Raw genomic sequence first — 25000 nt, 5'->3', positions numbered from 1 at the left:
AGACTTTAAAGGCTTTGTTTGCAGATGGTGCAGAAAATACCATTTTGTTTGAGAATATTGTTCTCACACCAGATATTGAATGCCACATTAATTTCTGGGCATGAAAATGGCAAAAAAAAAAGTATCGCTCGCACCCAAACGAAATTAACATTAATAAATTGCGCAAGCCTATTGTTTCATGTAGCATGATAGCAATAAATTATTTATATTTGAATAAATAAATGAATGAAATGTCCTATTGGGAAATCATTTTTCGTATTGTTTCCTATTTGTGCTCGAGAGAAAGGCAGCACTACTCACTGATGGAGGAAGGCAAACAGATAGCGCATGACGATGATGAGGGGTCTGGGGAAGGATGAGACCACAAGCTTTATCTGTGCTGCGCTCTCTGCTATGTTCTCAATTTCTGTCGATGACACACAGAAGGTGGATTAGAGAAACACACATGAACCTGATCGCATCGCGAGACACTGGAGTAGCTCCGATCAATAACGTGTTATGGCTCTAAATCATCATTGAAGCTATAAAGGTTTGCACAGTAGCACGATAAAACAGCACAACATCGATTCATTAGACCACACACACACACACACACACACACACACAAAAGTGCCTGACTGTTATCTTACGGATACACTCCATCAGCTGACTGAAGCTCTCCTCTGGGAAGAGAGGTTTCTCCAGGTCTCTGAAATACAGTTTCAGAACTCCTGCAACTGAGTCAATGTCACACTCGCTGTCCGTCAAAGGGTCTTCCCCTGGGAGAAAGACATTTTTATTCACATACTAAATATGCAATAAATATACATTTCTCTGATATTTATGATTGTTTGAAGAATAACATTAGCACAGTATTGACCTCTGACACACATACTAATAATAACTAATTCTTACTACTACTACTACTACTACTATTATTACTACTACTAATAATAACAGGAATCAAAGTATCAGGGGGTTTAGTTCTTCTGCTTTCGGTTTGAGTCAGAAAACCTGCAAGCGAGTTTACAGAGATAGAGACAAGCCTTTATAAAGTCCTTGCTGGAAAAACGAAGCCTGTCCCCATTCAAGCCTTTAGTCACCATGGAGGATCAGCTTAACACAGGTAAATGCCAAAAAGAATGAAAAAGGTGTTCTCAGCTCTCAATCAACCAGCCTTTAGATTCAAACTGGACAGTGTGATGAAGCCCTGCAGTGACTTTCCCCTCTGCTATTACCACAACATTTTTCTGTTTTGCTTCATAGACCACATCACTGCTAAACATCTACCAAGATTTATAAACCACAGCACGGCCTACCACCTACACCAGCTGGCTTTTCATCAACCACTGATAGTAAGTTTCATGGTGAAAGTTCATATATCATCCACTGTGCATTGAAACCGATAGCATAAAGAGAATCCACAATAAACATGGCTGCATGTCAATACACTGAAATCATCCTGGTTAGAGGATGAAATAACAGCCTTTATTACATCTGTGTATCCATTCATAACATTACCAGCCAAAGCCCTGAGGTCAGTCAGTCAGAATCCCAAACTGTTATTCAGTAAACATAAAGTAGGTGCTCTTCCTGCTTACAAACCTTTGAAACTGCATTTGTGAGCAAAGTTATTATCAACAAAATCACCAGCAAATATCGATATCCATTACCCACTGTACATTCTGATGCTCTATGGCCTGGTTAATGCCCTCTCCTTTTTTTCCCGTGTATTAATAAATGGTGCCTTCAGGACACTGGTGGCTCAGTCTCTCCTACCAGGCGGAAGGCCCGAGTTCAATTCCCAGCCAGAGCCCAAACCCCAGCCACTGGAGGCAGTGCTGGTCCCAAGCCCAGATAAAAAATGGGAGGGTTGTGTCAGGAAGGCGTAAGTTGTGCCAAGTTGTGGCGACCCCTCACACACGTAGGAAAGATCAACATTAATAAATAGTGCCTTTAGTGACATGCAAGGCAGGGCTGTCACACTCTGCATAGATAAACTAATATCATGATATACTTGAAATACTCCAAAGCACTGGAAAAACATCCAGAAATCATTAAAAAAAACCTTGGATAGACTCATGGACTACACTCATCCAGGTAAACCTGAAACATGTAGATTTTCCACACCCCTTCCCTGTAAGGAGTTATTCATCATGGAGGACATACAATGTCATGCAGCCAACATTTACAGCAGGAATTTTAGGTTCTCAATCATCACCCTTTCTCCAATGAAATATGTTCAAGACATTCATGTGGCCCGACCAGGCCTTCTCTGCTTTTAAGAGAGCATTCAGTACATTCAGCTATAACTACTATTGGAAGGAGGTGTACGGACGTCTGTTTAACAGGCACTGCTCTGAGATGTTTGCATATGAAGAAGAGGACTGGGTGTGGCTGTCCATGAGAAATGTCCATCCATTTAAAAGTGATCAAATATGCACCATAACAACTAAACAATAATGACCAAATAATGCATAATGGATCATAGTGGTCACCACTAGCAGAACCAAAAGTCTGTGCAATTGTTATGGGACACCTGTGTGCACTAATCACTACAACTCAGAAATAAAATTCGTTTGAAAATGATCATAGAATAAAAATCCACTGAATTTTCGTACCTCTTTCAAACGCATCTCTGATATTATTGACTTCGCTCTGAGAACCCGGGACTCTGAATATGCCCTCGTGATGCAGACCTTAAAACAAACACATTTCATTTGCAAACATATTATTCATCTGAATTACAAATACATAATTCATCTAGCAGCATGAAGCATGGCGGGCTGATGCCTGGACTCACCGTGGAGGTTGATGAAGCGAATACAGCTTTCCACCACTAAGGGAATCTGCTGCCCGGAGCTCTGTTGGGCAGGTAGATACGAAAGAGAGATCATTAGAATTGCAATGAGTGGCTATGAATGAGGCCACAAATAATGGGAATGTCACAAAGCTGTGATGATAACAGTATAAGACTGCATAGATGACCGTAAGATAGGAAATGGCATGGATATGTATAGCTGTAGGTTAATCTAAGGTTAAAGTCAGTAGTGCAATAGTGCGCACAGCCTGAGTGTAGGTAGTGAGGAAGACTCTCTAGGACAAGCAAAGCAGTACCTGAGTCCTGGACATCCGCCTCCTTCTCCTGATGTACCGACCAGCCATACAGTTATGGAGGAAAAATTCGGAAGAAGAAATAGAAAACGCGGCATTGGCAAGAGAAGGTGTGAGATCCACAGACAGAAAGAAAAAAAAATACCAAGGCAACCAAATGGAAAGAGGAAAGAAAGAAGCAATGGGGGGAAAGGGGTAGAGAGTGGAGACAGATGAAAAGCAGAAACAAGAGTCAGATGAAAAGCAATTAGCACAAGACTACATTTGCTTCCCCATTTATATTCAGCAAGCAGCAACAGCAATTTTAATGCATTTACACAAAGGAACTGGACACCACAGCTTAAACACTCACAGTAATACACTGTCAGCATGGCTCGGAGCAAACCAAGTCCTGTTTTCTTTTTTTTTCTGCATTAATCTAATTTCCAACCACTCAGGCAGAAACGTGTGCATTTTAGAGTCAAGAGGCCGCCCACACTGATAACTCATTTAAGAGAAACAGTCCTGTAGTCCTGAATACATTATACAATAGTGTGGCATAACAAGAGGGTACGTCCCATAGATTAGTGTCCACTTCAAAGAAAGAGACGGGCCAGGGTTAACGCACAGCGCAGTTTGACCTCCAGATTAATTAATAATATAAAGGGAGAGACTCCGAGAAATTGCACAAGAAGATGGCACTGTGAAAACTAGCTGAATAAGCAGAGGCCAGATGGCAGTCCCACCAGGCTCATGCACCTCTCTCAGTCACCTAGAAGCTATCAAGGATGCACGTGTACTGAGCCGTGGCCAGCTAGGACACCAGAGATAAAAATTTTCATGGTCAGGAAAAAAGAGCGAGCTGATAAGAGAGCTCCATTTGCTATGTGTTTTATTACTTGAAGCCCTGTTTGAAAGGAAGCCAAAACATATTTTTTTAAGTCCCAGACAAAGATGTTTAGTAATGGATGTTTATCTTACACTGACCCAGAGAAGACAAGGAAAGCTTATATTATTTTACCAAAATTTTCGGGACATCTGCTTTTACGTGCACATGAATGTAATATGGAGTTGTCCCGCCCTTTGCAGCTATAACAGCTTCAACTCTTCTGGGAAGGCTGTCCACAAGGTTTAGGAGTGTGTTTATGGGAATTTTTGACCATTCCTCTAGAAGCACATTTGTGAGGTCAGGCACTGATGTTGGACGAGAAGGTCTGGGTCACAGTCTCCGCTCTAATTCATCCCAAAGGTGTTCTATGGGGTTGAGGTCAGGACTCTGTGCAGGACAGTCAAGTTCCTCCACACCAAACTCACTCATCCATGTCTTTATGGACCTTGCTTTGGTCACTGGTGTGCAGTCATGTTGGAACAGGAAGGGGTCATCCCCAAAATGTTCCCACAAAGAGCATGAAATTGTCCAAAATGTCTTGTCATTAAGAGTTCCTTTCACTGGAACTAAGGGGCCGAGCCCAACCCCTGAAAAACAACACCTGATTTGGAGGGGTGTCCCAAAACTTTTGGCAATACAGTGTATCTAAAAACTTTTTTTCCATCTTGGTAAGTTTGGTCTATTTATAGTCTTGGGAGTAATTATCTGGAAAGAAAAACTTCCTAAAAATGTAGAGGCTGTTATCACAGAACAGGGGGACCAACATCATGTTAACACCCATGGAATGGGCACATAATGGTGTCCAGATGTCCACCTTATTTTAATGCACTTTGGGATTTAAAATGAGTCCTGTGTATGTAAATAGATTAGCATGAATGATAGGTGTATAAAGCATTGAGTCAAAGTGATCAGAACATGGTTGTATCCAAAGATAAGTGGAAATGCATCTGCAAATCTTTGGACAAGCTCGAAGAAGCAATGGTGCTCAAGGAGAACACTTTGTCTATTACAATGCATCAGGTAACCAAGGAATGAATAAGGACAGTGAGTTACAACAACAATAACTGTATCGTTGAAGACTTGCCTAAAACGCAAACCCATAATACACTCCTTCTTTAACACAGAAATTCTTCCCTGCTCTCCCTCAGATGCGCAGTTTCTTTTTATTACATGGAAGTAAACAGAGCTAACAATAGTTTTTTTAGTCTTTCCAAAAACAGATGCCAAACAGTGTAGTCTGATGGAAGAAATACACAATGACACATCACTTCCTTTACACAATCTTTTAAGCATGCGAGTACAAAACACAGCAGTAGAGCAGGAACAGTTTCGGCAGATGATCCCACAGGGGAAATGGGGAAACGGGGAAATATGATTTTAATGTAGGAACAGTTTGAAAATGGCACTACAAATGGCTGCACAGCTTCATGCTATTAATCACATATTCATTAATAACCCCCCCCCACCCCCTTTAATGCGGATGTACAGACTAGCAAAGAATTCCAGGGACTGCAAAGCAAAGAAGCTGTTCGTTTCAGCCAGGCTAAACGTAAGCAAGCAACACACACACACACACACACAGTACTGAAACTATGATTGGAGAGTCAGTGACAGGAAATCTCGTATCACAGAAGCTGGAGGGAGGAGTAACGTGGCAGAAAGGAGCTTTGCGGTAATGCATCGTAAATCCAGCTAGAGGATGGTGTGGAGCTGTACCTGGATGAAGGACAGCATGTTTCCAGAGAAGAGTTTGTGGTTGTACTGGGAGCAAGGCCTGGCTTTCCGCACACGCACTGACCTACCAGACTGCATTCTGGGAAATACATACACGGCACTGCACTGTGAAACCATGGCATCATTACATGCGCGTAACAAACATGCACTCCATTTTCATGCACATGCACACTGGTGTGCTGGACGTTCCAATGCATCTATGGTTTTCTGAAGCCTTTTAGGTCGAGTCTTATCTAACTGAGTTAGAGAGTACACTCCAGATTCAACTCAACGGCTCAGGATTTTGGGCAGGGTATGTCTGCAACACATCCATGTGTAAACAGTACCAAAACAAAGGACAGACAGACAGACAGATGGAAAATAAACGGTACCTGGAGGGATCACTGTCAACTGCTTCAGCTGGAGGACAGAGAAATGAGCAAAGAGTAAACAGAGATCATTACAAATAGGCCAAAGCTGTGCTCCTTTACAGCTGAGTGAGTAAGATGGTTCAGACTTTTTTTTTTGTACCTTTCTGTATGGCGTCCTTTAACAGGTCATGTTTGGCCTGGAGTTTGCAAATCACTGAGCTCCCGTTGAGATACTCCTTCACTTTCTGAACCACACAAAACAGAACAAAATGAAAACATGTCAGTTCACAGCTTTTAACCAGAAATCATCCCTGTTTCTCCATTTGTATACATGGAACTCTTACGTTAAAATAAAAGGTCTCGGTGTCCTGCTGATTGGCTCTGCGCTTGGTTAGGCTCAGCTTGGTATTAGGACCATCGCCTGTGCTCTCTTGTGATAGGCTGGCTGAGACATCAGGGGTGGGGTTACAGTCATCATCACAGATACTCTCCAGGAGAGCAGCATAGGTGGCCTTGAGAGTTTTACTGACCTGAGGGAAAAAAAACAAATGAGTCTGCGTATGCGATAAATATGACATCATTCACCTTCACCTTCTCGATATAAACATATCCTATGTATTCACAAATATCGTTAACTTATGGGTATTTGATGTATACAAGGCAAAATTAGGCAGGATTCATTTAAAGAAGAAGAAACAGAATCATAGTGTGATTATTAGAGCTGATGATTAAGAGATGATATGAGATGTGATGTGTACCTCCTCTGTTTCCAGGGTAACGGTAGACAGCCTGGACTGCAACTGCTGGTATCTGGTTTCCATCTCATACCTCACCTGACAGTCAGCACTCACCTCACAAACCTTACACACACACACACACACACACCTGAGTGTGGAGTATGTCAGATCTCCCTAGCACAGATTTTGATATACATTAGGTTTCTATGTGTGTGTGTGTGTGTGTGTGTGTTGTTACCTGGTCTCCCTCGTGTGGCTGGTGCTGAAAGTGGAATGGCAGGCAGAAGGCAGAGTTATGGGCCTGCAGCAGGGCATCTCGGTCATGGCCCTGGTCCAAAGCACTCACTGCGCTTTCAAGCTGCTGAAGTCCATTCTTGAGGTTCTGCTGCGCCCGGTTCCTGTTGGACAGGTAGCCACGCATCACCCGTGTCACAGACACATGGTAGCCAAGATCTGTGCACTGCAGACAGACATGGCAACAACAAAATGAGTCGCAGAAGTAGTGTATAGGCTACGGGCATCATGGAAATAATTGCAAGAATTCAAATAAATATCTAATTAGAGCCTAGTGAACTGGCTATACATAGCATGAATAGTTCTGGTTTTAATTAACACATTAGCCATTAGAAAAATTTGGTGTGATTTACCAAAATGTCTGCCACATTAGCAGTTTATAAAATAACACCTGATCCATCACATCCTTTAACATGAAGCACAGCAATAGTACAGCACCTTCTGGTGAGAGTTGCAGCAAGTGACGGGACCTTACAGGTAATACATTTATTTCACTTTCTATTATCATGCATAATTTAATTTAATTTGCTATGTTGAGCTGTCAGAATTAGAAATTAATTGCCAATGATTCGGTTAATCTTGACCTGCTTTCCGTTTTAATGTATAAACTGACCGAGGTATGATTAAGCGCCTGCTATGAAAAGAGCTCTGTTTAAGTAAGTCTAGTTTCAATTTACTCTATAAAAAAATTCAGTCCTTGAGATAAGCAATGACATCAGTTAATAAAAAAAAACCTTCTGTAGGCTTTATAGAGATTATTCACTTAATATTCAATTAATTAATTATATACTCTCTCTCTCCAGAGATTTTTTAGAAATTAATTTATTAGCGTCATATTTACACCGATCAGCAATAACATTATGACTACTGACAGGTGAAGTGAATAAGACTGAGTATCTCCTCATTATGGCCCCTGTTAGTGGGTGGGATATATTAGGCAGCAAGTCAACATTTTGGCCTCAAAGTTGATGTTAGAAGCAGGAAAAATGGACAAGCGTAAGGATTTGAGCGACCAAAAGGGCCAAATTGTGATGGCTAGACCACTGGATCAGAGCATCTCCAAAACTGCAGCTCTTGTGGGGTGTTCCCGGTCTGCAGTGGTCACTGTCTTATCAAAAGTGGTCCAAGGAAGGAACAGTGGTGAACCTGGAGATAGGGTCATGGGCGGTCAAGGCTCATTGATGCACGTGGGGAGTGAAGGCTGCCCCGTGTGATCCGATCCAACAGACGAGCTACTGTTGCTCAAACTGCTGAAGAAGTTAATGCTGGTTCTGATAGAAAGCGGTCAGAATACACAGTGCAGGACGGGTCAGGGCTGTTATACATTAAGCAGGTGGTCATAATGTTATGCCTGATCTGTGTATATGTACTTTGTATTTATTCAAATTAGTGTCTCTGAAGAATTTCAGAATGAAGGACAGGTGAATGACAGAATCACTATGACAGTGATTCTATAAGTGTTTTCTGCAGTTACGTCTGAAGCGTGAAATCCAGTGTGCACAATTTTAGTAGTAACTCCCTGCCTTCTGTAACAGTCACATGACTCTGGCACATTTTACACATGCGTTTTATATTTTGTCACTTGCAGCAAGTAGCTCCGCCTATGTCACGCGTGACCATTACATAGTACGTAGCGTCACGGACGCACATAGAGCTAGTGCTAGACGAGATTTTGTGGTTAAAAAGTATACATTTTTTTACTTTTCTTAGAAAATGAGTGATGGTTTGTCTAGATAAGAGCCTTTTTCCTGGGCTGGGATCAAGGTTTAGAGCTATCTGAAGCTGCATTTAAACTGCATTCTGGAAGGTCAAACTTGCGGGCAAGTCCACTATATGGAGAAATGTTTTCCTCAAAAAACATCATTTCTTTACAACTAGAGAAAGAAAGACATGAACATCTTGGATGACAAAGGGGTGAGGAAATGATCTGTAGATTTTCGTTCTGGAAGTGGAACTTCTCCTTTAACATGTCCTGATGCGGCAGTGCTAGCTCATAGTTTTCTAAATGTTGAGCTTCTATCTGCTCTAAGCACAGGAATGGAAACACCATGGAGGCAGTGAAATTTCTTGCACACAGACAAACTTACTTATTACGAGATTATTATAGAGCCATGTTACATTCTTATTAATATTTTTTTATGGTTGAATTTGGCCAATTTATCTTACAATAGAACAAGACCATTTACCTTAATAGCCTTATCATTTACCTTAATGGCCTTATCTCATAATGAGGAATCTTAACATTTGTCTATAAAGACTACTGTGTAGAGTCAGCAGGTAACTAACCAAATATTTTCATGCCACATGATGAAACCAGGCACCATGAACAGAGAATAATACAAAGGGAACTGAGCTATTATTGGTCTCCTACTACTTTAGAATAGGGAACTAAAACATATTTTCCAGTAAAACAGAGATCAGACAGCAGACAGGCATTATCATGGCACTCACGTCAATCAGAGTGCATATGTCTTCGAGATAGTACTTTTTCATGGCAGCATTGGCTGCTGCGAGGTTGAGCAGGTAGTCATTGCGAGCTTTAGTGCACTTCAGCTGGGTCTCTTGTACTTTCCCTTGCCTCTGCAAAACACACACACACACACACACAGGCACACATAGGAAGCAGCGGGTTACAGATATGAACTGATACATCTTCCTGTGCCATCTTGAGACAAAGGAAACTGCACATTGCAAACTGAAAAACAAACTCAGCTCTACCTTTTCCATTAGCCTTTCCATCTTCTTTACTGAGCTGCGTCTCTGCCCTCCTGATTGGCCGACACTGAGCTCAGAACTCTTGCCGGTCTGTTTCTCCTCCAGTCTGGCAGCTTCCTTGAGTTTGCCCTCAGCAGAAAGACATTCCGAGTGATACTGGTGATAAGTTTTTAGAGCCTAAAGTGGGAATTAATAATTACACACGTGATTTAGCTTACTGGTTAATGACTGCTTTTAATAGGCAGCAAAGGAAATGTTTTATCTTGGCAATTCTGCAAAATAAAGAACACACACACACACACACACACACACACATAAAATCACACAAGCCAAGAGCCTTGAGCCAAGACACTCGTGACAGGCAAGCTGTTCTGTGAAGGGTGAAGACTTTCAGAGAGCAACCAGCTGGCAGAGGAGAGGGTAGTTTTAATCAGGATATGTGACCTGGGCTTGACCACAGAAGACCACTGGGGTAGGGATCTATGCCCTACACCTCAGGGATCCAAAGAGCTTTTGATCATGAGATGCTCACACATGCTTTAACAACAAGTTTACATTTCTGTCATTTAGCAGACGCCCTTATACAAAGTGACTTACATTTTTTTCTCATTTTATACAACTGAGGGTTAAGGGCCTTGCTCAGGGGCCCAGCAGTGGCAGCTTGGTGGACCTGGGATTCAAACTCACAACCTTTTCAAGCAGAAATCCAACACCTTATCCACTAAACTAGTGCATCCCACGTAAAGTTTATCCATCTCTTCATGTCAAGTTATTTAAAACAGATTTAGGAAATTTTCACTCCTGAGTGTAGACCTGAGGCCGATGAAAGCTGTGTTCAAATACAGGGAAAGCACTTCCAGAGCTGGTCAATGAGTTGAAGGGTCAAAGGTTCAAAAAGCAAGAAGCTTTGACTGACAGACTTCACCCAAACTGCTGACCAGGGTTAAAGTAAATATAATCACTAATTAAATACAAATGCATTCATTAAAGTCATTTTAAAAAAAGAATTAATTCTACACAAGACCCTGTATGGGTTGCCAGTCCTTTGCAGGCCACAATCGCGTACACACATACACCCACACACAGCCTTTCACAAACTGCCTGTCTTGGGACTAGGGAGGAAACCAGAGTTCCCAGAGGAAACCCCCTAGAGTACAGGTACAGGGTCAACATGCGAACCTCACACGTATAGCACAGAGTCGAACCCCCAGCCTCAGAGGTGCGAGGCAAACATGTTAACCACTAAGCCACGTGCTCGTGCGCAGCATAACAAACATAAAAATGCACGACCAATCTGCACGGCATGCATCTGTGCAGCAAAAAAGTCATCCCTTTTCTCTAATTTGGAGTATTTTAGTGTGCAAATGTGTTATATCTAGTTTGATCCTGATTAACCTCAGAGATTCACGCTGGCCGCATTTACACAGTGAAATCACACTCACCGTCTGCAGCTCGGTGGTGACCTTGAGGAGTTCATCCTGCATCTGCAGCCCCACCTCTTTACTCTACAAAACAATCGCAAAAAATTCAGCCCAGTGCATTCATTAATGAAAGAGAGACGATACACTCTCTGGGACTGTGTGTACCTTCTTGGCCAGGCGGCTTGTGTCTTCGATGCAGTGAGACAGGCGCTGCGTGAAGGTGGTGGTGCAGATCTCACTGAGCGAGCTGTGGTCCCGGCTCTCCTGCTTGGTCTGCGTTAGCAGCACTGACCAGCACTGAGACACAGACTGGTCCGTATGCTCTTTCCTTAATAAAGGAAACAAAGGAAAGACGTTTAACTCAGAGCTCATAGTTCTTGATATGGAATTTCTATGGAGGTGGCTAAGCTGATGTACTTTTTGGTCTTGAGGGTGAACCTCTCACTGAGTTTTTCCAGAGAGCGTGCATACTCAGCCTCGATCTCCCCCCGACGGCGTAAATAATCACTAAGATCCTGGAGCTGCTGGGTCTTCTGCTCCAACTGTGCATCCAACACCTTCAGCTGCTCTGAAAGCTGACTACGCACCTCTGAAAAGAAAAAAGAAAAAAGAGGTACAGAGAGTCTCAGGGTTTTCTCTCTTTCACCCAGACGGCATGCAGCCCGGGGTAGTCATGGGACACGATAAGCAGAAACAGTGTGACTAAAGCAGACTGCAGTGAAAAACATGATTATGTCTGACCAAGAAGGGAAAAAAAAAACAAGAACAAGAGAGTGAAAGTGAGAAAGAAGAAAAGAAAACATGAAAGAAAATGCACCATGACCCCAACTTTACCTTTGATCTGCGTCTCATATTCTGCCAGACACCCCTTTTCCTTCCTCAGTTTGCCATGTGATGTCATGGTCTTGCAGGAGAAGCAGGAAAATCCTGTGCTGTATTGGGAATCTCAGGAATATCAATGTGTATTAACGGTCCTCTTAATGGTAGAACTCTTCAAAACCACCTGCAGCCTTTATATAGTGAGGAAAAACAGTTGGACGTTTTGATCGCTCTGCCTATCAGCAGACACTGACATATGCAAAAAAAACGGAAAAGAGAAATGATGGGGAGCGTTTCTGTTTCTGTCAGCTTAGCGACAGTTTTAGGTTTCCTCAGCACGGCAGTTGATCTCGATTTCCTGTGCTTTTGTGGATTCGGCGGTAGAACCAAGCAGGGCAGAGGATCAGTCGTTTTCTTTATCTGTTTCCTGAGCAAGTGGATAAATGTGATTGTCCTCGCCTGTGAAGCAAAAAAGAAAAGACAAAGAACGAGAGAGGAGTTTATAATGAATTTGTGCCAGAAACTTCAGCACACCTTGGCCACATCCGGTTTACATCAGACACTCTCACCAAGACATCCTGTTCACATAGCACTGAAAGCCATGGGTTTCTGTAAAGATGTGGTTAAGGCAGATTTGTTTACCTCCTTTTCATTGCATCAGCGTCTGAAATGCCTTGTTCATAAAGCTTTCTTTCTCATACCTATGCTATAAACCATCGAAATAATCAAAATGTTAAATTCCAAACGATTCTGATCCCTTTGCAGGCTTTTGGGAGGACACTGGTAAAATGTGTGTAGCTTCTAGGTCATAGCTATGATAGCAGCTGTTCATGCTTGAAGCTAAGAAGATATGATCTGTTATAGGGTAGCAAAAAGAACACATCTGCACTTTATACACTACTGTTCAGATCCATATTCATATAAATATTTTTATTAATATTTTCTCTATATATTTTTCCCTTTGCTACAATTCTGTATGCACCAATGAGCCTTGGCCGCCCATGACCCTGTCACTGGTTCACCACTGTTCCTTCCTTGGGCCACTTTTGATAGATACTGACCACTGCAGACCGGGAACACCCCACAAGAGCTGCAGTTTTGGAGATGCTCTGATCCAGTGGTCTAGCCATCACAATTTGGCCCTTTGTCAAACTCAAAGCTCAAATCCTTACACTTGTCCATTTTTCCTGCTTCTAACATCAACCTTGAGGACAAAATGTTGACTTGCTGCCTAATATATCCCACCCACTAACAGGTGCCATGATGAGGAGATCACCAGTCTTATTCACTTCACCTCTCAGTGGTCATAATGTTATAACTGATCGGTGTATATCTAAACTTTTCATACCCAACAATATTGACTTTAATAATCCTCAGCTGTAATGAAATGTTCAAGAGGAAAGCTGTGAGAATGACGCTTCTGCAAAAGATTTCCTTGTGTTTCTAAAATTCACTTCCTAGAGTCTGAGTCACTGTGGGGAACCGAAGTCGCTGTGGGGATCCTGCCCGGGATGTGTCAGTGTGGTGGGCACGTTGCTCCTGTTCTCAGGGTGGAGGAACTTGAGTCATAATTTTCATTCTTGCCTCTTTTTCTTCTGAGTTGTTTAGGCTTTCAAATAAAAGCTTATAGGAAAGTACCTCATGAGGACCAGCAAAATCTTGTGTAAGCATCATGTGAACATGTATTTCTGAATACATAATAAATAAAGAATACTTAGAACCCCCCCCCCCCACACACACACACACAAACACACACTCTTGCCAGCATTGTGAGTAACTTCCATTGACATGATTATTAATGTAGTTATTTAATTCTGCACTACACCTAAATCTAAGCTTAATCAAATGAATTAATCAAAAGGAAACTATTTGGCAGTTTTAGTTTCAAATTAAAGCTGTTTTTGTGAAACTCTCATGAGGATTCCTATCCCACACACACACACACACACACACACAGCAGACTTTTGAAGAAACTTGTAGTAGCCATGATGGAAGTGGCACAGAGGGGACTTTCATCTGAGCTGTCGGAGCTTTTACACAAAGAGAGCCTATGTGAATTCTATGTGCGAGTGAGTGTGTGTGTGTGAGTGTGTGTGTGTGTTTGTGTAGAATATGGGGGGGGGGGGGGGTAATGGGAATGACTAAGTAACTTTTTATGAGTGAACCTGCAAGTCACCGCACTACACCGTCTCCATCAGCAGCCTAGACTGCCCACACTTACCCCTTTGCAGCTCTGACTCAAACACTCCAGAGCATGCACAGGGCTTAAGTTTAGAGGTCACATCCCTCAGCTATTATAGGCATGCAATTATTAGATTTTGACCAACCTAGCAGTTAAGCATGAAATGGCCTGGACTCAGCTTATGTGTGCACTCAAGAATGAATCATGTCCTCTTATGGTTTGTACTGTGTCCGCAACGGCTAATAAAAGAACACACACGCACATGCACGCACACACAGACATACTTTCTTGCTTTCACACACACCAAGACCGTCTATAAGAATAATATGGAATGACCATCAATTACATAACCATTCATATCTCAGTGCAGTCCTTTCATATTTGTTTTAAATGGAAATATATTAATGAAGAAGTGGAATAAATGTGTGTGAGGGCAGTATTGACTAAATGGAAACGCTTGAATAAACCTGATCTGCCTGCTGTATTGAGTTAAGAAGCTGCAGGGAATTAGAGGTCTGTGAGATCAATCCTGTTTTACGCTCCCAGTGGGCCAAAGATGACACCAAGAACTGGACCTTATCTTTCCCTGACCAAGGGACCAGCTCATTACACACACTTATACACACACATACACTCATTCAAACACTCAACTGCCACCCATTCAACGGCTTAACCCACCCCCCCATCACACACACACATATTCTCTTACTGGTCACTTTAATAGGAACACTTGTATATCTTGCAATTATCCATTTATGCAATTAATAAAATAATGCAGCTACAAGGGAAACACTTCAGTTAATGGGGAGGAAAAGCATGTGATCTTAATGACTTCATGACATGGTGGCTAGACAGGCTGGAAAATACTGTAATTCTGGAACTTTCACACAATAGATTTTACATAGAATGGTGCAAAACACAAAAAACATCAGTACAACAGTAGGCAGCAGTTATCAGGCAGAAATGGTTTGTTGATGAGTTCTCAAATAACTTGTCACAATGCAAGCTGCAAAAAGTTGCCAACTGGTAATAATATATTCCACTGTATTAAGATATGCTATATTGCCAAAAGTATTGGGACACCCCTCCAGATCATTGAGTTCAGGTGTTGTTTTTCAGGGGTTGGGCTCGGCCCCTTAGTTCAAGTGAAAGGAACTCTTAATGCTTCAGCTTCATACCAAGACATTTTGGACAATTTCATGCTCTTTGTGGAAACAGTTTGGGGATGACCCCTTCCTGTTCCAACATGACTGCACACCAGTGACCAAAGCAAGGTCCATAAAGACATGGATGAGTGAGGTTGGTGTGGAGGAACTTGACTGGCCTGCACAGAGTCCTGACCTCAACCCCATAGAACACCTTTGTGATGAATTAGAGCGGAGACTTCCACACTCCTAAACCTTGTGGAAAGCCTTCCCAGAAGAGTTGAAGCTGTTATAGCTGCAAAGGGTGGGACAACTCCATATTACATTCATGTGCATGTAAAGGCAGACGTCCGAAAACTTTTGGCAATACAGTGTATCGAATATACCAAAACTAAAGAAGCCTTCTTCATTTCACTTCAGAGATAACCTACAGTATTACTTACAGTAATGAATTGCACAGACTGCATTTGAAAATGCCTCAACACTGCAACTCCTTCTATTACTTTAGTAAAACCCTGGAAATACAAACCCTCAGCTCTACCAAATGCAGCACACCAAAATCCTCCAGTTTTCTGCTAAACATAGGTACAAATTACAGAGCTGCAATGCATAATAAGCAACAGGATTAAGCCAAGCGGATTATTAGGCGTGTTAAAGAAGCTCCTTACAGTCTTGTTTATCTTCTCGCCGTATTAATATGACATGTGTTCACACTCACCACATCACACCTCCTCATACCACTGGAGTACCAAACACTGTTTATGTGAAAGGCCACACTTTAATCTAGACAGTGCATGCAGAAACTAAAAAGACATTGGGGAAATTTGTCTTTAGATAAATAAATTTTTGTTGTAAAAAGTTTTCCTCACTTTCTGGCAGCTCAGAATAAAATATTTGAGCTTCTGCATCCAGAATCAACATCAGTGATGATAATGATGATGATGATGAAGTGGCCCACCAATATTTAACCCATTAGGTAAAGAAGGTGTCTCTACTCGCCTGTCAGTCATGAAGCCTGTCAACTCTAAGATCTTGCCCACTTACACTAGGTTTGAGAACGAAGAGGTGCTTTCATCTCTGAAACACTATAACATGGCGTGATCCATCTGTCGGACCACACGCCGACTTACAGTAAGAGACAGACGGAGAGGAAGTGAGTGAAAGAGATTTTATCTTAGAAGATGAAGAAAGAAGACTGTGAGTGCGGGAGGAAATGAAGAGTGAGAGATACATGAAAGAGAGACAGACACTAATGAGAGGTGAAGGAAGAGTGTTAGCTCACTGGTTACGGATTTAATGTAGAGACTGGAGCTACTCCTGGGATCTTGAGCAAGTATCTTAACCCTTAAATGCTCATGGGATCCAAGAGACTGAGATGATGAAGGCTAAAAATTAGGAGGTGGGGCTAGCTGTCTGAAACAGATCAATGCTGAGACATAATGAAACAGGAAGCAGCCTTTATAATGTTTAACCGTTAGCGACGTCCTTCCTTTAAAGCAATTAAACCCTCCACCTTCACACACACACACACACACACTTGAGCAGTTCAAACGGCCAATAACAGGTAATGCACATACATGTGCATATAGATTTTAGGTAACACAGATACTGAGACAAGTTTAAAGCTGCTATTATTCCTCGATTATAAAAAAGACCGTGTTTAGCGTTGATCAGTTTTGATGAAGTAACAGCTGTACAGCTGCGGAAAAATAAATGTCATACATGACAGTTTGCCTCTTGCATGCGCAAACATGTATGTGCGCGTAAATCAGAAGGGCAGCAAAGCTGCAGGCATTCACACACACACACCGACGGACGCGCGCGCGCGCTGGAGCGCACAAACACACGCGTACACGCGCACACGCAGAGTGCAGACACTAGATTTAAATGCATCAGTAATAAACAACAGCAAAGCCTTACCTCATTCTCTGTAGCCTTCTGTCTGTCACTCTCGCTCGCTTTCTTCCTCTTCTCCTCCCTCCCTCAGCCTTGAACACAGAGAACAGTGTGTTGGAGTCAAACAGATTTCACGGAGCAATTTGATTTCTCTCCCTGTGACACATTCAACACAGTCTCTCCTCCTTTCCTCCCTCTCTCTCTCGCTCGCGCGCATTCAGAATAACCCTCCTCTCTCTTCCGTACACTCTCGCACATAAATACACACGAGAAAACAGCTCCCCTCCTGTTTGCTCTGACCTCTCTCTCTCTCTCTCTTTCTCTTTCTCTCTCTCTCTCACACACACACACACACACACACACACACACACACACGCCACTGCACTCTCACACACGACCAATCCCTCGCCGTGAGAGGATGTCATAAACTAAGCCCCGCCTCCATCTCTCCCCACTCCCCGCAGGCTTGCTATAAATACAAGGATGGATATGAATATGCTGTCTTGTTGTCCAGGCTCTCCCTCCACTCTCCTCTATTTCTCATCCCTTGTTCTCTCCCTTTGTCTCATTTTCTCTCCTGCCATGTGTTGATGATTGTGACCTTGCATTTGTGTTCAGTGACCAGCAGCAGTCCACACGTAGATGTATGATTTGTAATCTCTCTCTCTCTCTCTCTCTCTCTCTCTCTCTCTCTCTCTCTCTCTCTCTCTCTCTCTCTCACACACACACACACACACATACACACACACACACACAGTGCCAAGGTGGTAATTTATGGCCATGAAGCGACCACCCTGCAGATGATGTGGCTTTAAAGCAGATCCTGGGAGTCGTGACCAAATCAATACCGAGGACGGTTAGCTGTGCACAATAACAATGCTTCCACTTGATGCTTCTACACACAGAAGCACAGCACCAGCCCGTTTCATCACAGGTTTATTACATATCATGCTATTTGCTTTTCTTTTTTTATTCTTCTGTGCTAGATGGCTACTTCCTCCATGATTGTGTATGTGATAACTATTTGAACAATAGCACTTTATTATTTCTCTGTGCCCCAAAGAAGCCAATAATACTCAGAGGAAATGAAGGTGCCCAATCGACCGCCACGTACAACACATCGCGTACAACACATACAGTAAAGTGCTACGGAGGTGCAAATAGACATCTAGACCAACAAGAAGTGGGGGAGGGAAGACATGAGGTCATGTATCTGTGTCGATAAGTGTGTTACTTTTCCATTAGTAAGGGTGTGTTTGTGTGGTTAAGAGCTAAAAGCAGAAGAATATGAAAGACAAAGAAGTAAGCTCTGCTTGTGCACAACATGAAAATCTTCTCAGGGATCAAGGTGGGAGTTTTAATTGGGCTCAATGGAACGTACAAGGTGCAACTCTTCCGGTTCTTACAATTTAAGAGTTCGAGAGAAGCTAAAATCTACACTCTCTTCACCCCCCGGCTTTCCTGTGCTTGCTTCCTTCCTCTGTCACTCTGTGTCTGTCACTGACTTTCTCACTCTATCTCAGGATGTGGTGACAAGACTATGCATACAGAAAATTTCTAAAAATCAATCTGAAATGCACTTGGACCACTTTCAGTGCACTCCCAGGTTCACTACATGTTTCAGCATGGATTTTTGCTCACACTGAACAGAAAAAAAACAAAAAACGCTCAGATCCAGAGATGTCACAGTAATCCATTCCTAATCAAATCTCATGAGATGCCTTACTTAAGGCATCTAATAAACTAATTATGGTCAATAAACTCACACGGATGTACTAGCTGTGGAAACAAGGATCACTCCACATGAACCTCTCCACCCATGTGTGGCTGGAAAGATGACTCCGCTGTCAGTGTACTGGGGGGCAAGCCGGCAGGACATCACAAAGATCAGACGTGACACGAAGAGCAGAATCTGTCTCTTGCTAGGGGTTTGATGCAACCTGGCAGGTAGCCTAAAAATGCACACTGAGTTAACACAAACAGTGATACAACAACGTTATGCTAACATGGTCAGCGGCAACTCGTCTGCCCCCACTCTGGTCGTGTCCCATGATCCGTCTCTTTCCCCTGGGGTCAGTTCAGTTTCCACTTGGTCAGTCACTCCTCTGACCTACTTCATCACTCTGGCTTTACACACACACACACACACACACACACACATACACACACACACACACATACATTACATATAGTACAACTAGACAGAAAGCAGCAAAATTACCACTCCATTAAAGCTGATATACACAACCCAAAGAACAATGAGTCTGCATTTTTAAAGGTCACCAAACTGGCAATAACCGGTCATTGTTTAAGCTGTTGACCGGACTGAATTTGATGTGGTCGTGAAAGTCAAATCACCTTTCGATTAAATTCCAGCCGTAAACAATACTACTCTACCTTGCCTGTGTGTTCCAAAATATCTATATGTCTCTAGCAATTATTACAATCAGAACACAGTCCTGTATTGATTTGGTGTATGGCAGAAAAAATATGATATGAAATGTAATGTGGCAAAGCACACGGTGAAACCTTTGCCGTTTTCATGCATTAGAGTTGCTGACAAAAGTGACTGAAATCAGATAAAGTTTTGAAGATAAGCCTTGAGAATCAGGAAATTCATGTTTGCTTGATACATCTGTTTGCAGTCATAATTGCCCAGGTCGATAATGTAGTAATGCAGAGCAGATTAGAAAACCACATGTTGAGCAGCTTAAAAACCTTTGCTCATTTACCCTTTTGTACATTTATCCGTGAAATTCAAGAAATAACGGAACCAAACAAGAGAAAAAATAAAAAAATACAGAAGTGGTACTTCAGAATCTGCAAGAAGAGAAAATCAAGTTCAGGCAAGCCGAAATTAAAACTAATAGAAAAGTCAGTGTAAAAAAACAAACAGATAAATAACACTGTGATTTGTGGAACAGCAAGCTGTCTCATGCCCAGATATCACTGACTTCAACAAGAGCATGGCTTGGGTAAGTTTAAGAAAACTGCATTATGTTCTGAGTCTCAGCTGCACACTTCTGTCTAATTCTATTGATCAGTGTCTTAGAGAGCGTACTCACTAGTGTGTGTGTGTGTGTGTGTGTGTGTTGCAAACAAGATGTGAATCACCATGTTTTATCTGTTACTACTGTATAGAAGGAACCATGAGAAGATACAGTACATATACACCAATCAGTCATAACATTATGACAACCTGCCTAGTATTGTGTTGGTCCTCCTTTTGCTGCCAAAACAGCCCTGACCCGTCGAGGCATAGACTCCACTAGATCCCTGAAGGTGTGATGTCCTTGCAAGGACTTCAAAAACATATAGGACTTAAAGGACACTTTTGATAGATACTTCCCACTGTAAACACCCCAGAAGAGCTGCAGTTTTGGAGATGCTCTGATCCAGTGGTCTAGCCATCACAATTTTGCCCTTTTGGTCAAACTCAAAGCTCAAATCCTTACACTTGTCCATTTTTCCTGCTTCTAACATCACCTTTGAGGACAAAATGTTCACTTGCTGCCTAATATATCCCACCCACTAACAGGTGCCATGATGAGGAGATTCACTTCACCTGGCACTGCTCATAATGTTATGGCTGATCGGTGTAAATGCATAATACATGATAATAAATGCATTTAGTCATTTTAAGTTCCCAATACAACAGCTTTATTTAATTCCCCAAATGGCTGTGATTAACTTTTAATAGTTAATGCAGTAAATACAGTATGTACTCAATACAAACAGTGTATTTCAATAACTATTTAAAGTGATTTTAATCTCTGGAACACAACAGTGCAACACCGTGGCCGTTCTGTAGACTGCTCGAGTTAGGAATGACATTGAGTAACACCACCTCTCCTGTGAGCTTCATAATCATGAAGAAATTATATGAGAAGTGAGAGAAATTTATAACAAGACTAGGTTTTGCTGAACCAACAAAAATAGCACATGATTTATCATACAAATATCAGCAATACAGCATCTCTGACTGAATATTAAACTGTACTATAAGGTGAATTCAGATATTTTTGTCAGGGAAGTGCTTCCCATTCCTGAAGGCCAACACAGAGAGAATAAGGAGGAGCCTCTTCCCGCAGGCCATCAACCTGAACAACACTTAGAACTTGCACAGACATTTCTGGACTTGTCTGCTGCACAACACCCACTAACTTTTACAAAGCATATATTGTACTGAAATTGCACACAATTATACACATCTGCACTTTATTCACATCAGCCATCCTGTGTCTGTATTTTTATCTTTCTATATACACTGATCAAACATAACATTATGACCAGTGCCAGGTGAAGTGAATAAGACTGATCTCCTCATCATGGCACCTGTTAGTGGGTGGGATATATTAGGCAGCAAGTCAACATTTTGTCCTCAGTGTTGATGTTAGAAGCAGGAAAAATGGACAAGCGTAAGGATTTGAGTGAGTTTGAACAAAAGGGCCAAATTGTAATGGCTAGACCACTGGATCAGAGCATCTCCAAAACTGCAGCTCTTGTGGGGTGTTCCCGGTCTGCAGTGGTCAGTGGGATCTAATGGAGTCTATGCCTCGACGGGTCTGGGCTATTTTGGCAGCAAAAGGGGGACCAACACAATATTAGGCAGGTTGTCATGATGTTATGGCTGATCTGTGTATATGAACTTGCCAAAGCAGATTTGCTCATTTTTCCTACCACAAGATTTTTCCTATTTGATGCTGACCACACCCCCTCATATGATCTCACTTGGATTGTGTCATTCATTCTATCAATCTGTTTCACTACAAGAGTTTAGCAACTAAAGTTTTGACTTTCACTTTGTCAGGGCACAAAATAAATGCTGCTATTTTTTAAATATACTAATGTACTAGAACTTTGCTATATTATTAATATACAATATCTTAATATGATTTTAATATAGAATAATCATAATAATAACCATTAATAAAGGCGGGTAATCCAAAGGTTGTTGGTGATGAACCATGGCTTATGAACTTACAGAGGCCTTCCTTGTGGTCAGGGGCTATGTAGGATCTCACTAAGGAACGTGAAGGCAAAGGTGGACAAATTTCTGAGAAATGATACTTACACTAAGTGAAAATCCTACGCAAAAAAGTGGAAGTGTCCAGTCAAAACTGAAATGAAAGTAGAACTTTCACTTTTCATAAAACTAAGTTAAAGTTTTCAGCCCTTCTCTCTCTGGTAGAGGTTTTAAATCTACAACACCATAAAGCATCATTCAGCCTCTGTAAGTTTGCTTGTTATAAGCATGACTTATTCTCTACAGTTAGCTAATGAATTAATTCTAGTCTAAAATGGCATTAGCAAAGAAAACATGTTGAACAAGTTAAATACAGCAGGTTAATGTTAGCAACTTACACTAATCAGCCATAACATTATGACCACCAGCCCTATCACCCATAACATTATGACCACCTGCCTAATATTGTGTTGGTCCCCCTTTTGCTGCCAAAACAGCCCTGACCCGTCAAGGCATGGACTCCACTAGATCCCTGAAGGTGTGCTGTGGGATCTGGCACCGAGATGTTAGCAGCAGATCCTCTTGTAGGTTTTCAAGGTCTCCACCTCACAACCTATAGGACTTAAAGGATACTTTTGATAGATACTGACCACTGCAGGCCGGGAACACCCCACAAGAGCTGCAGTTTTGGAGATGTTCACTTGCTGCCTAATATATCCCACCCACTAACAGGTGCTGTGATGAGGAGATCATCAGTCCTGTTCACTTCACCGGTCACTGCTCACAGTGTTATGGCTGATCGTTGTGTGTATACAGTATATAACTACATTATGTATCATGAGAAGGTCACAATAAACTGTTATGATGCTTTATTAATTTTTTTCTATGTTGACAAAGTTTTTATGATTTAAAATGACAAGATTGGAATAATACACTGAGCCCAGTTGATTGATGTACAGTGAGGGAAAAAAATGATTTGCTCCCCTGCTGATTTTGTACGTTTGCCCACTGACAAAGAAATGATCAGTCTATAATTTTAATGGTAGGTTTATTTGAACAGTGAGAGACAGAATAACAACAAAAATCCAGAAAAACACATTTCAAAAGGTTCTACATTGATTTGCATTTTAATGAGTGACATAAGTATTTGATCCCCTATCAGTCAGAAAGATTTCTGGCTCCCAGGTGTCTTTTATACAGGTAAGGAGCTGAGATTAGGAGCACTCTCTTACAGGGAGTATAAAAGACACGTGTCCACTGAAGCAATCAATCAGATTCCAAACTCTCCACAATGGCCAAGACCAAAGAGCTGTCCATGGATGTCAGGGACAAGATTGTAGAGATTGACAAAGTCCTGACCTCAACCCCATAGAACACCTTTGGGATGAATTAGAGTGGAGACTGTGAGCCAGACCTTCTCACCCAACATCAGTGCCTGACCTCACAAATGCACTTCTAGAGGACTGGTCAAAAATTCCCATAAACACACTCCTAAACCTTGTGGAAAGCCTTCCCAGAAGAGTTGAAACTCCATACTACATTCATGTGCATGTAAAGGTCCCAGTTTTGGCCTGGCTCACAGTCTCCGCTCTAATTCATCCCAAAGGTGTTCTATGGGGTTGAGGTCAGGACTCTGTGCAGGACAGTCAAGTTCCTCCACACCAAACTCACTCATCCATGTCTTTATGGACCTTGCTTTGGTCACTGGTGTGCAGTCATGTTGGAACAGGAAGGGGTCATCCCCAAACTGTTCCCACAAAGAGCATGAAATTGTCCAAAATGTCTTGGTATGAAGCTGAAGCATTAAGAGTTCCTTTCACTGGAACTAAGGGGCGGAGTCCAACCCCTGAACTCAATGTTTTGGAGGGGTGTCCCAAAACTTTTGGAAATATAGTGTATTTGAGTACCTCTTACGAAGCATGTTTAGATTTATAAAACACGAACATGTTTCAACATTGAAGAGTCAATATATCTTTTCCGGCCTGGTCTACAATTTACCAGAAAATCAAAAACACAAATAACATGAACATTGATTTATTTCTGCATTCACACTTGCAACAGTTCCATTAACACTCTGGATGTGAAATGTCAAAAAAGAACCAGCTGTACCATATTATTTATGAGCTCTTATATGGAAGCAAAGCCAAAAGTTTATTCCTTTAAAACAAAATAAAACAAAAATCCCAAACTAAAGATTTTACTGCAGGTCACTTCATTCCTGCTTTAATCACACACACACACACACACACACACACATATATATATATATATATAATATATGTATAGACATTTCACAGGTTCAAGCATTTCACATTAGCGTAGATTAATAAGATAATAATTCTGCTTGATACTGAGTCTGGTTATTCAGTATGCAAATTAACATGATGACAAACATAAGATCCAGGAAGGGGAGTCCATTATGAGAACATTATGGCTGTTCTGCTTTTTTTATAATCTCAGATTAAGAGAGATATTGTCAGTGTGAAGGATCAGATTTGACTGTGTGTCTCATCTCCTCTGCCTTTTTAACTGCTTCCTCCAGATTCCGAGGTGACACCAATTCCAAACGCCGCAGTGCCTCCAGCAGCTGAGCTCGTGAATTGCTGATGAATGAGTGAGACAAGAACCAAGGAAGACCACCACCGTTCCTCAGGGTATAAAGGGGCACTCTCGTCAGACCCAACACCTAGACAGACAGATCGATTTTAAGTAAAAAAAAAGAAAAAAAAGAAAAGAAAGCAAAATAGTTTTATGTGAAAGATCTACCTCAAAACCATGAT

General features: G+C 41.8%; 2 protein-coding genes across 4 annotated transcripts in view; both read right to left on the bottom strand.

Moving 5' to 3' along the window:
* arhgap4b (Rho GTPase activating protein 4b) overlaps window positions 1-17590 on the bottom strand; it is a 26478-nt gene extending 8888 nt beyond the window's left edge. For 2 of the 3 annotated variants that reach the window (XM_058409985.1, XM_058409986.1), the window contains exons 1-17: window positions 17279-17590; window positions 12047-12490; window positions 11630-11801; window positions 11378-11540; window positions 11234-11296; window positions 9795-9968; window positions 9528-9656; window positions 7021-7242; window positions 6804-6905; window positions 6390-6575; window positions 6206-6290; window positions 6067-6094; window positions 5678-5774; window positions 2783-2843; window positions 2601-2678; window positions 630-758; window positions 301-406 (exon numbers count right to left, since the gene is read on the bottom strand). In XM_058409985.1, coding sequence (XP_058265968.1) covers window positions 301-406; window positions 630-758; window positions 2601-2678; window positions 2783-2843; window positions 5678-5774; window positions 6067-6094; window positions 6206-6290; window positions 6390-6575; window positions 6804-6905; window positions 7021-7242; window positions 9528-9656; window positions 9795-9968; window positions 11234-11296; window positions 11378-11540; window positions 11630-11801; window positions 12047-12113 — 1862 coding nt within the window. In that variant the 5' untranslated portion in view covers window positions 12114-12490; window positions 17279-17590. Of the gene's footprint in view, window positions 1-300; window positions 407-629; window positions 759-2600; window positions 2679-2782; window positions 2844-3096; window positions 3125-5677; window positions 5775-6066; window positions 6095-6205; window positions 6291-6389; window positions 6576-6803; window positions 6906-7020; window positions 7243-9527; window positions 9657-9794; window positions 9969-11233; window positions 11297-11377; window positions 11541-11629; window positions 11802-12046; window positions 12491-17278 lie in introns of all 3 variants that reach the window. The other variant, XM_058409987.1, reaches the window with a different exon arrangement.
* Window positions 17591-23268: 5678 nt separating this feature from the next.
* Window positions 23269-25000, bottom strand: part of zgc:103759 (U8 snoRNA-decapping enzyme) — a 9884-nt gene continuing 8152 nt past the window's right edge. Inside the window, exons 3-4 of the mRNA XM_058409282.1 lie at window positions 24987-25000; window positions 23269-24906 (exon numbers count right to left, since the gene is read on the bottom strand). The exon at window positions 24987-25000 is cut by the window's right edge and continues 212 nt beyond it. Of these exons, the coding sequence (XP_058265265.1) occupies window positions 24697-24906; window positions 24987-25000 (224 nt within the window). The 3' untranslated portion in view covers window positions 23269-24696. The remainder of the gene's footprint in view (window positions 24907-24986) is intronic.

Source organism: Hemibagrus wyckioides, linkage group LG15, assembly GCF_019097595.1.
Source record: "Hemibagrus wyckioides isolate EC202008001 linkage group LG15, SWU_Hwy_1.0, whole genome shotgun sequence".
NCBI lineage: Eukaryota > Metazoa > Chordata > Actinopteri > Siluriformes > Bagridae > Hemibagrus > Hemibagrus wyckioides.
Note: the sequence above shows the minus strand (reverse complement) of the source record. Positions and strands in the feature narration are given on the sequence as shown.